This window comes from Topomyia yanbarensis, chromosome 3 (assembly GCF_030247195.1).
Source record: "Topomyia yanbarensis strain Yona2022 chromosome 3, ASM3024719v1, whole genome shotgun sequence".
Lineage (NCBI taxonomy): Eukaryota > Metazoa > Arthropoda > Insecta > Diptera > Culicidae > Topomyia > Topomyia yanbarensis.
The window spans coordinates 258,899,090-258,917,227 of record NC_080672.1 but is presented as its reverse complement, the minus strand read 5'-3'; the positions used below and the strand labels follow the sequence as shown (position 1 = coordinate 258,917,227).

Sequence of the window (18,138 nt, the reverse complement as noted above, 5' to 3'; positions counted from 1 at the left end):
GGTTTATTTTATACCGTTTAAAATGTGCCTTAGATAGCATAACAACGCGCGCGAATACTTATCACATAAGACTCAATCGTCCGCGGAAAATAAGGGCAACAAATAATAATACCAACATTTATACACGATAAATAATGCGTGTATTACGAAACCTAAATTCTCGGCAGCCAGCTGCCCAGAGCTATAAATACATGATAACACTACTGCATAGATAGTATCACTCAGCCAGATGGATCCAAATTTGTGTAACTCTTTACCCCATCCTACTAAAAAACTCCTCCCCGTGGCAAACGTGGTGATGCAGGGGTATACATAACAACGTTTGTTACACTAACATTCCTTCCCTTCTCCGATGACTGTAAGGACGTGGCAGGCGCCGTTATTATAATTTCAAAGTATAGAACGTGAACATGGATGGATAGCTACTCCAAGGGTCCATTCGTTGATACTCCATGCAATTTTGCTTGTTCTGGTCAATCACTGAGTAGCTACTATAAAATGGTACGGTCATCATGCTCATACTCATGCTCATGATTTATCCATCGAACATCAGCTTCAATAATTCGATAATTGCAACGGCCGCATGACTTGTCGCTCAATCTTATTTAAACCAAAGGCCCTCCAAATTTTGCGCAACAACATTTGAAACATTTGTTTGATAAGTGTCTATTTCACTCAGCCAAAAAATACAGTGAACTTCATAAGAATATCGTATATTTTTAGCCTCAAGCAAGACATATGTAAATCATAAGATTATCTTATGAAGCGGCATTTATTTCGTCAAATCGGCTTGCTATGATTTGATTTTCCATAACGCATCTTCGATTTTTCATAAGACAAAATTATATATTTCTCTTATGTTTTTGTGAATGATAAGATACGTCATAAGATAATTCTTATGCGTCTCGCTGTATGTTTTGGCTGAGTGTTCTGGTGTACATTTCAGTACTGAATTTAATGACGTTATTTAAAATGGTCAAAAATAGTTTTTAAGGTAGATCGTACCCTTTCAAAACCGTAAATTTTTGGCGGTTTAGTATCATTGAAGCAGTACTGATAATTTTTATTGCAGTCTGCAATTTGCAGATTATCTTTGCTAGAAGTAATTAAGGAGAATTGACACGAGAAACTAATTTAGTTAGTGCTTCGGTGTCAATTGACACGCTTAACAACTTTGTTGAAGACAGATACGCTTGAAAAAAATATTTTACGCTATAATCAAATATTACATGCATTTTTTACTATATTTTGGGCTTTTTACTACATATTGTTTTACGAAGAATGTGAAAACTACGCATTTCTAAGAGTTTGAAATTTTTACTGAAAAATGAGCAGGCATGTTACCTCACATTTTTAAGATCCGAATAGGGCAATATCGTTTACCGCTCTCTTGTATATCCCTATACGTGTATGACTACTTCTTCACTGGGAACAAGCCTTGTTTCCTTTCATTCACAACTCTACTTGTACTGATTCTTACCTTTCTCTACTATTTCCAGATCCGCTATGGCACTACTATCCAATGGTGCCTCATCGATGCAGATAACCCCTCCGTCCGGCAGTTCGGTGCCAGCGAAAACCGACAACAACGTCGACTTCAACTCGAATGATCATATTTTCTTCTCGAACCTTTTTAGCGGGTTGCCCCGTTGGGATGCGCCGGGCAAGGTCAGCACAGGTCCAGTCACTGTGCCGCATAGGTAAGAGCATTGGATTTACCATACCATATCTGCTGTTCTGATGTTTCTAATTTGTTTTTCAGCAGTAGCAGTCACCCAAGTTTTAGTCATAATACTTCGTTGGATAGAGATAGCATAAGCGTACCGGATGATACATTGTTTTCGAATGTACTTGGTGCGATTGGAACTTCCCATGGGAGCTCTCATGGTAATGACATTCTCGGTGCAATAGGAACTCAAATGACGCCAAGTACATCGCCGCAAACGAACTCATCTAATGGAAGTGCTCATTCGATGGGTGCGGTTTGTGGTCGCTGTGATACTCACGCGATCAGCCGCTGTCTAGATTGTAACGATGTACTGTGCGAGGATTGTGCGCATATCCACAATAAAAATACTTTCACGAAGGATCACTGTGTGATCTCAATCCACACGATCTCACCGATAGGATCGGTTTTTGGAGCACTAAGTGTTCCACTGGCAAATGAGCCACACTGTGATGTACATGGAGAGGTTTTGCGCTACCTGTGCGAATCATGCAAGAAAATTGTTTGTCAAGAGTGTACCTTGTGGGATCACAAGGATCACTCCTGTATACCAGTATCGAATGTTTCTCAAGGAGCTTCGGAGAAGATTTTATCTATTCTAGAGAGTGGGAAACTTGGGACCAAGTATATTAAAGCTAGTATTGATCGAGCTGTTACCTACTCGCAGGCAGTAGAGAGAGATGCTATGGATGCGTCCGCCAAAATTCGCAAAGCAATGCGGCACTTCATCCTGGCAGCAGAAGATAGAGAGCGAACACTACTTGAACGTGTTGATAAATTCCGACAGCAGAAGTTAGCGTCACTCTCTGACCAAATGGCTGGCCTGAGAGCAGCACTAGCGGGGCTTTCTCAAACGTCAGACATGCTTTCCAAAGCACTGGATTCCGTTGGAGCAATGAACAGCATGGCTATAGCAAAAACCTTGACTAGTGGCGAAAGTCAGATGGAACAATTCGCTGCTATTTACAAAAATCTTCAACCAACAGAAGAGTTCATTACTTTCGTACAACCAAACTTTGAGCTGCTGCAAGATATCAGAATGCAAGGCGATGTGATGTTGGTGAATCAACGAAATAACGCAATACCCAGCGGTTCCAACGTATGCATCCAGCCTCCAAGCGGCAACATTTTGACTCGCCGTCCTATCACAAGAAGTACAACTCCAGCCCAACGTCTGAATAATCTTGATGAGTCGCCCGCTTGGGAACAGATTCCCATAGCGAGACCAGCTCTGGCGCCATCACCACCCGCCATTGGAATAGGCCCGATAGCAGGAATGCCGATATTAGGACAATGCATTCCTGGCTGTACGACTCACGTATCGGCTAGACCGGTTGTTGGTCCTAGCACTACATTCGGATTCGATGGTCACGAAGATGGTCAAGTTTCACGCCCTTGGGGTATATCTGTGGATAAGGATGGGCATGTATTGGTTGCCGATCGTCGAAATAACCGAGTACAAGTGTTTTATCCAGACGGTACATTTAAACTCAAGTTCGGCTCCAAAGGTACAGCCAATGGGCAGTTCGATCTTCCAGCTGGTATTTGCACTGACGCTCAAAATCGCATCATAGTTGTTGATAAAGATAACCACCGAGTGCAAATCTTCTCGCCCAACGGTCTGTTCTTGTTGAAATTCGGTAGCTACGGTAAGGACTGCGGTCAATTCCAGTATCCGTGGGATGTAGCAGTCAATGTCAAAGGAGAAATATTGGTCACGGATTCCAGAAACCATCGAATCCAGCTATTCAATTCGGATGGACAGTTCATTTCACGCTTTAGCTTTGATGGAGTCAACCATAGCCGTTATTTGAAAGGACTGACAACGCCGCGGGGTGCCTGCTTCACACCGCAAGGCGATATCATAATTTCGGACTTTGAAAACCATCGGTTGTTATTGATTGATTCAATGTTAACTAAGGTAGTGGGTGTGATTTTGGTGGGCTGCATTCGATAAACTAATGGTGTATTTTGTTGTTAGGTACTCGCTGCCAAGGGCCACGAAGGTTCAGCCGTACACGAGTTTAGTCGCCCGTCGGGGATATGCTGCGACGACGACGGACGTGTGATAGTAGCTGATTCTAAAAATCAAAGAGTACTAATCTTCTCTCCACAGTTGGAGTTTCTTTGGGCCGTGAGTATAATAATATTTTAACACCAGTTTTCAACCTTTTTTGTTCTTGTACCCCTTTCCGAATATTCATCCCCATGTACCACTTTCTGAAAATTACATAAAAAAAATGATTTGCAATAGGATGAAAGCCACAATTTTCCAATTTGAAACCTTCCTGAGCATTGTCAGTAAGCATCTCCATTCTTGGCACAGTGAAACAATACATAAAGTCAAATATCCTACAGGAATGTTAGGATAACAAGTTAAAATTTATCCCGCATAATTCACCCCCCTCAATAGTCTAAATCACCCCCCTCAATACTCTAATTCACCCCTGGGGGTGAAGTCACCCCCGGTTGAAAACCACTGTCAAATAAAGGCAACTTTTCCGAAATGAGAAATGTACAGAAGTTGGTATTGCTGCCAATGCCAGGGAAGCCACCGAGCAATCTGTCCTCGTATAGGCCTGTATGTTTGCTGGATACACTCCGAAAATTCCTGGAAAGAATTATCTTTAACAGGTTGACGAAATGTGTGTAGGACGAGCGCTGACTACCCAGTTCGGATGCCGCAAAGGAGCATCGACAGTGGATGCTATTCTGACAGCGCTCGAGAGTGCTGATAAGGCATCTAAACATAAGCGAAGAGAAGATCGTTACTGCGCTGTGGTGAAAGCAGGAATGGGCCAATACGGAGAAGGGAAGGTGGACCTACCGACTCATTCCAAACCTGTTGACGTGGGTCAGTAGAAAGCACGGAGAGGTGAATTTCCACCATACACAGCTCCTATCGGGCCACGGTTGCCTCTGGAGGTACTTTCAGCAGTTCGGATACGCAACGCAGTGTTCAACGGTTCGGGCACACATCGGAGTGCGAGAATGTCGAGAAAACAGCGGGTCTTAGAATATCCGAGGATCGAGCTACGAGTAGGGAGTTGCTTGAAACGGTTGGACCGGATATCAACCAGGATACTGTTTTCTACCGAATAACAAGCGACGTGAACACGTGGAACGCGGTAATCAGAGAGGTGATCATGACTGCTTTACAGTGGAAATGGCGTAATGAACAGTAACAGTTTTGGGAGAGCGATCACCGGCGGGAAAACGTTCCGCCGGAGTAGGCTAGATTCACTACCGAGGACTAGTCAAGTAGACAGAGACAGAGCACCGAGTTTGCGTCCTCGGAGCACTAGTGAACCGGATGCCCTGCTCCACCGGAATCGCCGAACTGACCTCGGCACCTAACTGGTTGGCTCGATTTCACGAGAACTTCTCTTATCGAAGTATGCTAGATTCATTGTTGGGAACTAGACCAAGTAGTTCACGAACAAGTCTGGAGCTCGACGAGGAAGTGGTGCAAGGGTTCAGTAAATTAGACAATCTGAAGTTTGCCCCCCAGATTGCCCTCGTATGGGAATAGTACTTATTCTCGACCCACAGCTAGCTTTCTTGCTACCATGCGGAGATTGCCACATTGCAATGTGTGGATGGTATAAAACTAGTTGTGTGTCGAGGAGGGATCCTGTAACCGTACTGAAACAACTAACTACTATGCTATTGGACTGGTGTGTGCTGTGCACATTTAAAAATCTCTTCTCGAAGTATGCCGTAAGGATGTTCCGGGGAGGAATCAGGTTCGCCTAAATTTTGTATCCTACTTTGTACTGCGCTAACTTGTTGGGGACCCTGGAAACCCTGAACTTAAGTTGCCACAGGGTTCATGTCAAAATGCAAAATATTTTAACTATCGAAAACCTGGGAAAAATCTGCTATAGGTATGTTCGAGCAGGACGTACCGTCACATTGAATTTGCATCAACGAGAAGACGGGGCCCCTTTACAACTGTCCTGTTTTTTTACACGTCTGATATGGTCATCCTAAATAATGACACGTGATAAAAATTTTTGTGATCAATCCATCACACGTGTGAGTGCAACTTTTGTTTATATTTTTAGCAAATACTCTCAACATAGTCAACGGATCTTCGTAATATTTGAGAGCTTAGTACAGAATAGATTGAAGCATCCCTTAATTTCCCTTAATTGTTTCTACCATTTATAAGTTTCAAGATATTGAATCTCAAACTTTAAAGAACGTTTTTCTCGAAATCTGGTAATTGACGTTTGTCATAAGACAGCACAACAGCGACAAATTGTCATTACAATATGTATCTTTTTGGAAATCTTAGATTAAAACATGAACCTTCTCTGCGTTATACTAATTTAGCTTATAGAGTCTTGGATTTTACTTTTTTGGAAATCTTGCGCATGATAACACCACTTGCCAATAAGTTTTCAGTTCAACTCAGATCATCTTGTCTGTATGTATAATGCTACTTGGTTATGGAATCTAACCATATATTTCTTTATACATTTTGATGTTTTTTCCTATACAAACATAATTGTTGGCCTACTTGGCTCAAATTTGGGAGAGCCTTATAGTGGAATGGAGCATCATGCCACTACACAGCTCTTTACACCTGTTCAATGACAGGCTTCTATAACATTTGCTGGAATGACGTTCGCCTGAAAGCCATTTACCCGAATGACATTTGCCCGTATATTACATAAACCCGAATGTTATTCACCCGAAAGACATCTACACCCTAAAAACCCTATATGCTGTAGAAATTTAACGAATTGCTTTTTTTGAAAGAAGGAAACAACCCTTATGTTTGAATAAAGCGGGCAAACGAGTGGATCAACAGTTTGCTTCAGAACTTATATAGCGGATTCAACGAACTGCTCTTATATCAAAGAAGGAATCAACCCTCAAAATTTGAGTAAATCGAGAAAACGAGTGGAGTTTGCTTGCGAAGGGCTATTTGGTGTTCAAATTCAAAGAAGTGTGGTCTTTTGCTCCGAGCCGACAACAACCGAGAAATGACAGCAGATCCCGATGATGACTGTGTGATCAATACACAGAGTCGGGGACAGGAATGATGCGAAATGTATCAATGATTATGACGAAGGTATACTCAAAACTGGGCATGAAACTTCTTTTAAGATTTAGCTGGCGGTGGTTTAAACGATGGAGTTGATGATGATGATGCCGTAGGTGGGTTCCGTACTCACAACGGCGGCGTTGATATATAGCATGACGAAGATGGGATCATGGTGATATTTGGTTTTGAAGGCACTAATATGAGCAAGTTCAATTTGCAATTCTTCGTTTGTAAAATCCCGAAAAATCGATTCACCATCCGACATTTTATGAGCTGACCAAAGCAACGAATACAGAGAGAATGTCTATAGAAGGATGCTTGTTGGAATTGAAACAATAGCAAACGGTTTTGTAAGCATTGGCTTATCTTCCGTTGCCATTGATTTTATATTATGTTTTGAGTGAATGCGGTATTCAGGTTATCGACATTGGGGCAAGTGGTATATTTGTGTTTATGGCCATCGGGCAAGTTGTCCATTCTGGTTAATGACATTCGGGTAAATGACCCATTCGGGTAAATGACTTTCGGGCGAATGGCATTCGGATTATTATTCCTTCTGAAGCGATGAATCCTAGCTGCTAACTATTTTATGTTGTGTGTGTGTTTTTACTATCCATCTCCCACTGACCGGCAGTGCTTTTATGGAAGAATCTTGTCTACATCTATTTTTTCGAGAGTTGTCCTACTGGAGCTGTAGAGCTAGGTTCTCGGAAGGGCTCCCCGTCAGAATCACATACTACAATTTGCAGACGAGACAGGCAATGTCGCCCACTAGAACACTACATTAGGCCAATTGTAGCGGGCCGTATTTCTGAATGTGATATTTATTGTACGGTTCAGGTATGTGCGGGCGTAGGGACTCGCGATCGCGTATATCATCGCGAAGAGCTCGAGCTTTTGTACGTTAACGTGTTCGATCGCGTGTGCGTTTGTATGTCGCGTGTGCTAACGTGTATGTAACTTCGCGTGTATAAATTCTATTTTATAACCGTGTGCCTTTCGCATATTCGCGTGTATTTTTGTTTGATCGCGCGCGGACCGTGAATTTTTAGTGTATGGTAGAGATGGTAGTCCGTTTCACTATGGGGAAACTTGAGTTCCAGGTCATGTCACCATGGAACGTGTTGTTTAGTGAATATGAGCGTCTCTTTTTCATTGGTTCAACTGAAGGCATTAGTCCAGACTGGTAAAACTTTCGGACGTGACCGTTTCATGATCGCTCGAGTGGTGGGTTAATGTTTGAGACCGCGTTTGGAAGTTTAAAGATGCCACGTTTACTTAACAACCGGGTTGTTTTCATGTAGGCGAAATCGCGGGCGTAAGTATATGTGGATTATTGCAATTGCATGGTCGCGTTTGTGGCCAGGTTTGTGTTATCGCGAAGGCCACGCGCGTTTGTACCTATATGAGTATAGATAGCGTATAGTAGATATACTGATAAACGAAATCATAACATGCCGAATAAAGAAAAAAGATGCAAAGAGCTTGACTAGAAGTATATAAATTGAACAATACTATTTTGGAATACATAAATAATGGAAAAGCAAACTAATAGATGTACAAAAGAAACAGACTAATGAAGTAGAATAGAAAAACACATGCAATATGTAATCAAACTCGTCTAAATGCAGCAAATGTTGTATATTTATCATTAATGACAATTGCATGCTGTTAGACTTTCATCATGCTATCTATGCTGGCCGGGAATGGATGACTCACGTGCGTCGGTAAATTTATTTTACCCTAATTTATCCAACCCGATTTTCCCAAATGAATAGAACCAAATACTCAGATTGATCACCAGAAGTATTAGCCACTATTCTATCATATACAGTCGTGATTCGCTGGTTGGACACTTTTTAACTGGACGGCTTTTTAGTTGGACCTCCGCTAGTTGGACCATTGTCCAACTAAAAAACATCTGAATGTCAAAATCTTATGTCAAATTTACTTGGCAATCAATCTGACAATTATTAGAGATGTGAATAGATGCAATTACACTACTAACGTCTTCTTTGGAGAGTTTTTGACATCTATCAGTCGGTCCAACTAACGAATCAAATTCGTTAGTTGGACAGAAGTGTGGCCCAACCAGCGAATCACGACTGTACGTCAGTTCTGCATCCATTCCCTGACCCAACTGTTACAAATACTCAGACGAATACATACATAGATAGACATACGACTAGCACATAACAGTTGTACACTAGTAAGAAAAACTACGATTATCGCAAAGCTACAACTAATAGGTTTCTACTTATTCTACTTTATTAAATTAATTTAATTAGTGCATTTAATGCACGATGACGAAGTCGACCGATAAATGGACACACAATGACTCCCTCCGTGAGCCCCGTCCACGAATACCACCAATAGGACATTATTTGCAAACACGGCACACAGCAAAAGTCAATCTACGTCGATCCGCCAGTCGGCCACACCACCGCGCATAGACCAGTGGTTTAGCGTTGGTATGTGCAGGTGCAGAGTATGAAGAAACATATAACATAAAAAATGCGCATAAGTCCTCTCGGTCTCCTCGATGCACCACTACCGAGGCGTAATGCAATACCCATCTTAAAGCAATTGATGCTTGATGATGTTTGCAATACCGTCAAACCCCTAAACCTTGGGGAGGGAAGAATCTTGTCTACATCTATTTATTGATAAATTGTTTATTGGATGTACACATGTTTAGCCCTGGAAATGAAAGGCGATAGCTCCACTGTACATCGAACGACCCATTTCAAGAATGCCTGTTCTTATACGTACATTCTGAGGCCGTCTTCATATACAATAAACCCCGCGAGAATATATCAACGTGTCAATTGGATATATGCAAAATATTCGCACTTCCAGAATGAAAAACAATATTTTTGATTCTGGCACGTATTTACAATAAGGCAAAACATATAATTGAAGAACAACAGAAAACGATCTCACCGGCGTGTTGCTCTGAATTCGTTAATTGATGTCATTTCTGCAAAGAATTCTCTTCCATTCACAATCCACAATCAATGAAATCGTTGCATCAACTAGTCAAGTTCAGATGGCGCTGTGGATGCTGAGTGGGTTTGTTTTTGATGGTTTGATTCGCGCACGTGCATAGCAAAATAAATAGGATATGACGATAAGATCACTACGTCAAATTACACTATTCTCGCGATATTTTTGCCTACTAACACATAACACAACAGGAGAAACGATATACTAAGAGATTAACTTCGATTTCCTGTTAAATATACTTATATGTCACTGTAAAATTTTGAAAAATACCGGACGAACACAAAATCACTTCCAAGCGATTTGACAGTGCTACCACTTCTCATTTTGTGTTGTGTGATGTCATGTCATTCAAAAATCCATCAAAAATGATGAAGTGACATGACAAGGCGCAACTCTCCGAATAATATGATTATTTCCAGCTTACAAAGATATTTGAACACGTTGTCTTTCTTCCAGGTCGACATACGTCCATCAGCGCACAACCTGTTAGCAGTGGGCATGGACGAGAAAGATCGCCCCAGTGATTTAGCCCTCTTGCCGGATGGTCGTCTCGTGGTGATGGTTGAAACATCACCGGATGCTCGTGAGCAGTGCAATCCCCGAAAGGCTTTTATCCAGATCTACTAGGAAAAACTATCTGTTTTATGTTCTTCTTCTTTATTTGATTTGCTACCGTTCGTTTTCGAGCGAATACGCTTTATTTTTAATCTGTTTTTAATGTACTAGACAAATTTTACACGGAAGATTAACGTTGCTACCTCTCGCAGAAACGTAATTTTTTGCGCTGAATGTTTTTACACGTATCTGTTGATACGATTGAGCAAGCATCCACACACTTTTTATACACTTTTTATCACTAGACAAAGAGCTAGTTTACGTAGGTAATCTCAATAGTACAAGGACACGAGCATGAGTGACTAAACCGTAGTACAAGTTAGTGTGTAACGCGTTATGATGGGGAAAAGAAAGAAAGGACTGGAGACAGAAGCTGTGGCTAGGGTGTAGGCTGTGCTCTAACGAGCACCATAGCTAGAAAAAAATGGTTTTCCGCAAAGACTTAGCAGCACAAAAGACTGATGGGGAGAATAAGCCAGTTCATTTCATGTAACCCTATTTAAAACGAATGCAATAGTATTGCGTATTATGGATTGTACATTTTTGAGCCAGTTTTTTTGACATATTGTTTCTGTTCCAATTTTCTTTATTTATAAGCTCAACACAACAGAAGATCTATTGAGATGAAAGCAATTAGCGGTTTAATGTTATTTAAGGTAGATATTTTCCAAGAAAATCATTAGTTTGCGCGATGCAGGCATTTAAATCTTTAATTTTACATAAATAGATTTTAACATAGCCACTAAAATGGACCCCGTTCACCTAAAATGTTTGTTTTGCAGCTAGTGAACTAAAATGTCATCATTTGAGTATTATGCCAAGCGATTTGGTGATTTAGTTTAATTTTAAGCAGAAAAGTTTACTTAGTAAAACATTGTGAGAAGAACCCTTGGTAGAACCGTTACATGTACGAACATGTCCCAGTCAAAATTTTACAAAAAGAAAAAGAAACAGAGCATTCAAAATGACTTAATTTGATTTATCATTCACGTAGACCATTAGTCCCATTCATCTACTTAGAGATGAATTACTCCATTAAATCGAACCAGTAATACTGAAGATACTTCAAGAAGTCTCCTTGTCAGCAAAGGCATCACAACTATTTCTCGCAAAGCAGGAGAGTTCTCTAAACCTACCCAGTAGATAATAATAATAATACAGCAAAATCAGGCGTTTTACAAAAAGCCACTGTACTTGTGATTTTGTACGCGAAACAAAGTGAAGCAGACAGTTTAAACCTAAAACGAAAAAGCCACGTGTAACGAAAGCGAATTTGGAAATGAAGCTAGTGCCAGTAGCGAGCAGGAGGGAAACGATTTTCTTTTAAAGGAAGAAGGCTGAAACGATTCTTAATCGATTTCAGGGCTGCGCAGAACGTACCTATGATTTTGAATCCCATTCGCTATTAAAACAAGAAAGGAAGAAATCAAACATGCAAGTGTTGCCATAAAATCTCAAAGACAAAGAGGACATTGAAACAAAAAAACATTTGATAATATATCAAAGAGGACAACATGAAACAATTTAGCTGCGTTGTGGCACGACGGAGAGAAGAGCAAGATATAACAGATATACAAGTAATGTAGCTTAAAGTAATGTTGCGTTTGAGATATGTATGATCCTCTTTAATCAAATTAAACAATTATAGACTCTGGGAAAGCCAGATGATCTGCGATTTGCACTTTCCTGATTATTATTTTTGAAATAATACAAAACATATTAGCGTAAATTATATTTAGTGTGTAAACTTTGATAACCACCATTCAGTAAGCTTATTCGAAATGTATGTGTTCCCGTGCTTTGATGTACTTTATTCAAATTCCAAAACTATATAAATTAATTTCAATTTAACCGAATCCAATTAAGTAAAACAAGCGTAAATTTAGTGCGTGCTAAAATGGGTTCTCTTTACTATTAGGTACAAAAATGCTACTACCAGTCGACACACTGATTTGGATAGAGTAAATTCGAAATGCAATTGAAATGCAATTTAGATATCTAGTATTGTAACAGAGGTGTAGAATGTATTGCCACTCTGGAAGTTTTGAAATGAAAAAAATGCTTAAAAAAGTAAATACAAAAGTTAACCAAAAGGGGAAACACGAAACATTAGTTTTAAGTTGACTGATCGAAACCAGTAAGACTGAGAAGTTCGACTGAGGATGGAAACGGATGATACAAAGATAATGAAAAAATCTCCAAATTTTCTAGCGTCAAATTTTTCGTGTTCATTGAATTACTAATGCTGAAATTCGATAAGACTAATTCGACTAACGAAAAGAGAAGGTAAAACAAGCGCATAAGAGGAGCAATATTAACATTAATTATGCGAATTATACTTCACGAATGTATCTTGCAGTCAATACTTTGAGCAACACATTGTCACGATCAGTAAATTAATAAACAAATCCGAATCCTCACCGAAACAAATATACCCAAAGAAAATAAGAAGTGACATCGTAATCCATAGTTTAAACTATACTCAAAACAAGCTAAATACATGTTCGGTCTGACCTGGATGCAAGTTCCTGCTTGGATAAAAACAATGACTCACATTATTGTGCTACTAAACAGCTATATTATAAAGGTTTTATTTTTTTTATATTTTCACTTTTTCTTCATAAGCGTAAGAACGGCTTCGACTTTTGAAACGCCAAAATGTGTTCGATAAAGAAAAAGAAACATTACCCTTGGTTGGTAAACCGTTTAGATCAAATATACACAACAACGTATGATGCTAAAATATATAGGAAACGACACGAAAGTACAACATTTTCTTTAATATCGCTGAATCTATACACGAAGAAAGGAGTAATGCAAATTATACATAGACAAATATAAGGTAAAGCAAAGTTGAATAATGGCAAATAGTTACCATAGAAGGATAAAATTTTATGAATCTATTTTAAAATGTACAACAAAAATACAGCAATTTTCTGGCGAAATTCAGAAACGCACTATATACACATGGTAATATTATACTTTACTCTAATTAATAAATGGTTTCCGACCAAATATACTTGTTTTATTTTTTTGTTGAAGAGTTCATATAAATCATACTTATTAAATTTTTTATAAACCCAACGAGCTCTTTCACGGAATTACTTCCCTACTCGGCTGAAATAAAAAAACTGGCACCTAACTGGATTTCAGATGACCACTGCACTTCGCAATGGTCAAAAGCGACTTGCTCTAATGCATTTCGTTGTATTTATAATGCATGACAACTTATCGAGTCCCCCTTTTTATATTGTTATTGTTATTTATCAGTGTGCAATCGGCCTGTCTCATCAACCTATGTGCATTAACTGTAGACCTACCGTCTCACCGTGCCACCTGTTGGTCTGTGCAGTGCTTTATGGCCTCACTCTGCTTTCCATGAGAGTAACGGCAGTTTAGAGGTTTTCCTTCCATCTAACCCAGGGATACATTGCTGCTATACACATTCATACCTACAGGCATATATTAATATACATACGCGGAAAATGATGAAACCGTCTTTAGGGAAGTGGCCCGAAGTCCGATATAACCGGTCGAGTTCCTTCTGTTGTATCCTGGTGTCTTTTTATGCGTCCTCTATTATTCGAAGTCAACCTCTCCCTCTTCTCTGACAGCCCAGCAGATAAGGTTCTTCAATATTAAGTGTTTCAGCAATAAGCATCAACGTAATTGTAATAGTAATGTCGAGCATTTTACTAAAACTTATTCTAAAGCTTAGCCGAAGTACATATGTATATAAGCTGAAATAAATACATGTACTGAACTACTGTAAAACTCCGGTTTCAATTTTGATAACTATGGCCGATTTACCAATCAATCCAAAGTGTCGCAATAATAAGGCAGACTTTATTCTTAGCAATAAAAAATGTTGTTTGTATCATCAGCAAATAAAGATCCTTCTTGATGTCTGGAGCCATTGGTATGCGAAGAGCTTTCAGAGATGCCAGGTACTTTTTTCAAATGTCTGCAATAATAATTTTAAAAGTCTGGGAAGAACAAAAAATGTCAGGAAAGCTAGTGTAACCAAAAGCATTTACATTCAAAAATCTGTAAATATCTGCAACCAAACTAAAAAATCTACAAATATCTGCAATCAAACTAGAAAATCTGCAAATATCTGCGTCATCAAAAATCTGCAGCTTAAATTAAAAGTCTGCGAATTTGCAGACTTGTCTGCAAATCTGGCATCTCTGAGAGCTTTACTGCGTCAACTGTGATATGGTCTATCAGAGCTCGTTTCCAATCGGATACCTAATAGGCGAATTGTAAAAGCTGCCGCACGATGGCTCTTTCGAAGGCACGAATATACATACTGTAACCCACATGGCAAGGAATATGAAGCTTTTTCGACCCTTTTGTCCAAGTTACTAAAATGATGGAAACGCTTGGCACTTTATCTGATAGGGGAATTATGGTTAAAACCGACACCTTAAGCTTAACAATTTTTCTAAGTTGCAACAAAACCAATAAAATTATAGTTTTTATGCAGAATTCTTAAAAATTAATTTCATTAAAAATTATTGGTTGTAAAACTTGGAAAACAAAGTGACTTTTTGTAGGCACTGCGGGTAAAACCGACACCCCATAGGGGTAAGAACGACACCCCCTTTAATTTATTTTCTCTCCACTTTATTAAAATCTTTATCTTTATTAAAATGAGATATATGCGTGATTTTAAAGTGTGAGTATGTATGATGCAAATATGTGCTTTTTATTGCTTCATCATGTAGTGAGGGGAAGAAAGTTCGAAAGCGTAGTACTATAAATAAGAGTATTTATGCTATAGGATTATTTATTGATATGAGTATTTCCAAATAATCCTTGCGCACATCATTGCAACCTCCAGTGTCATTTTATTTCGTAAGAGAAGTTTAGCAAGCGTTCTACCACAGATAACAGACGTTTAGGCTCGATTTAAATCGTGTGTAAATACCCGCCACTGAAATTCCCAATAAATCAGACGTCTGAAACACGTTTGGCAAACGTTTGTAGACGGCGCAGTGATCGATACAATGCAGTTAGAGTGGTGCTGTCAAACACGTGTAGCAAACAGTTGCGTAGATGGCAATAGTGAAACACGGATTTCCAACGTTTATCAATTTGAAAGTTTACACAGGTTTTTGAAGAAATTTTGTTCTAGCCTAAACGTCTGTTATCTGTGGTTCTACGTGCTGCTAATTGGATTCATTCACTTATAAGTGACACACACACACACACTTCTTAGTAAAACTATCTTTTTCAGATTTGATTTTTCGGACTCTGATCATCAACGATCTATTGGGGTATACATAAGATAATTGTCTCATTGTGATAAAGTTCGTCTATGACAAACCAAGAGAACACTAGAAATTCGGTTTGATGAGCTTTTTTGCAGAAATAGCAAAAGCTTCGATAGAATCAAATAAGCAAAAATTCCAATTTTTGATTTTTAAAGAGACTTACAAGAAATAAACACAATAAAAGTATTTCTGTGTATTTCTGCTAATACTATAGTGTTCTCATAGGCTAATTGAAGTGTCACAAAGATCCCCAGTATATACAAGTATACACAACTGTCTTAATAGCGTGTCGGTTTTACCCTAACCACAGGGTGTCGGTTTTACCCCAACAGCGCACATTTTTTTTATAAAAGCAATTAAAAATATTGAATTTCTCAAACTCGTCTTCAATACACCTAGTTGATCATAGGACAGCCCGATAATAATAGGTACTGAAAAAAGTGGTGATTTGAAAGGCTTTTGTTCGGTTAAAACCTTAAAATCTACCAACGAAATTTAACATCCAGACGAGTATGAACGCTGCTGTAGTATGTTTTTTTTTTATTTTTATGACATTCGGCGTACTAACGTAAATCCAATTTTTCTTCAAATGCTCTAAATAAACGTACTAATAATAATGTATCATTATGAAATGAATAAAAATTTGATTTCTAGGAAATGTTGTGGGGTGTCGGTTTTACCCACAGTGTCGGTTTTTCCCACAATTCCCCTACATAGGCACTACGGTGTCGTCAAGTGCGACTGTGTTTTATCCCAAACCGTAAGTGGAATTTTATTGTTTTACAATGTTACCCGAACTAGCTACGTATTCTGTTTCGAAAATAGTGCTGCAAGCACAAATACCCGACTATACATGAGGAACATACCGTTTGTGCCAATTAATTCTGATTTCTGATGATGAACTTATCAAATTGTTGTAAACTAATGTCTGACGTAATATCACAGAAAACAGACATATAAGCTAGAACAAACTTTCCCGAAAAACCTGTGTAAACATTAAACTGAAAATGCGTTGAAAATCACCATCGCACATAGGTTCGCATGCGTGAGTCACCATTGTATCCAAGTTTGCATACAAGTACCGTATAACGATTGCTGGCTGATCGAAGCGCCGACCAGTGGCAAGTTGCTACTTGCTATTGTCATTTCAAAGCGACAGTTTAATTTCTTACACAAGTTTAGAACTTTATGTGTATGTCAGTTCTCAGTGGTAATATTAAGTGGTTTAGATGTGAAAACCTCATGTCGAACAAATAGTAGCACGAAAGGCTCATTTACAGGCATTGATACTTCAGGTTCAATCGATCTTTAGATCTCGTACAGCAGAACGGCCCAATGCGCAAACCATTATGCTATCTCTGGACTATGACGCTATCCCTGAGCCGACAACAGCAGTAGGATTTCTGAATTGAGGCGAAGTCCCAAGAGTTGCAGGTTCGATTCCTGCCTTTGTGGTGATTTTATTACACATAATTGCTTCCGTTTAACTCACCATTTCGATCTGTTTTCCTCGTTGGATACTATCAAAAAAGTCTTAAATAAGATATTGGCCTCTAGCCCAAAAAATAAATTAATTGTTTAGTATGTTCTGGCTCATAGCCGTACGCTGACAGCTGACTCGATAGTCAAATGGTAGATGGATTGACATACTCATATGAGTTATCTCCATCTGAGTAGACAGAAAGCATGTAGAAGTAACCTTCTGTCTGTCTTAGTTCCTGTCTGGCCATGGTTGTTTTGGTCACTAACTCCTATACCCTAGCAATGTGTCGAACTAACATTCCTTCCCTTCCACAGTAGAACGGCTTGTGTATCGGACAGTAAGTCATCTGCTTTGAGCCAATTATTAGGGCGAAATAGGATCATTTTCTCGAACACCTTCCGGATACAGGACAGTCCCAATAGTTGCAACTTGTTCCTCATGACTGGAGACAAGTAAAAGTTGTCGCCATCTCGACCACAACTCGCAACAACTGATTGCAATACTGTCCTGTATCCGGAAGTTGTTCGAGAAAATGATCCTATTTCGTCCTAATAATTGGCTCGAAGCAAACTTCCCCAAAATTTTCAGAAATAAATTTAAGAAAATACATGTTTTTCAGTGACACTTACAAATTTGTATCCTCTTTGGTTTGAACAAATTAATGAGAGAATGTTGAGGAAGATTTCAATTTCGAACCACCAAAGACACCGTTCACGATACCTAATCAGTATGCTGAGTATGACAAAAACAGTACCTTTCATATTGTGTGTGTTGCGACGAAATTATCTCAACCTCTTACGCTGACGATGGCGCTTTAAGGGATGATCGTGTGCGCGAGTGTCAATACGATAGGTGACAGTAAGATCAGATGATATTAAAAATAACAATAATAATAGGAGGAAGAAATATCAAATTGAAATAGAAAGAGGTGAACTTGGTATATATCTTTATAAGTTTACGATTATGTTCTATA

At 39.1% G+C, this 18,138-nt stretch overlaps 1 protein-coding gene across 3 annotated transcripts in view; it reads left to right on the top strand.

Annotated features, from left to right (window-relative positions):
- The window catches only part of LOC131689157 (protein wech), a 43,840-nt gene extending 32,472 nt beyond the window's left edge, over positions 1-11,368 (top strand). For 2 of the 3 annotated variants that reach the window (XM_058974037.1, XM_058974038.1), the window contains 4 exons: positions 1,500-1,700; positions 1,763-3,647; positions 3,708-3,860; positions 10,245-11,368. In XM_058974037.1, coding sequence (XP_058830020.1) covers positions 1,507-1,700; positions 1,763-3,647; positions 3,708-3,860; positions 10,245-10,415 — 2,403 coding nt within the window. In that variant the 5' untranslated portion in view covers positions 1,500-1,506 and the 3' untranslated portion in view covers positions 10,416-11,368. The remainder of the gene's footprint in view (positions 1-1,499; positions 1,701-1,762; positions 3,648-3,707; positions 3,861-10,244) is intronic. The other variant, XM_058974039.1, reaches the window with a different exon arrangement.
- The last annotated feature ends 6,770 nt before the right edge of the window (positions 11,369-18,138 follow it).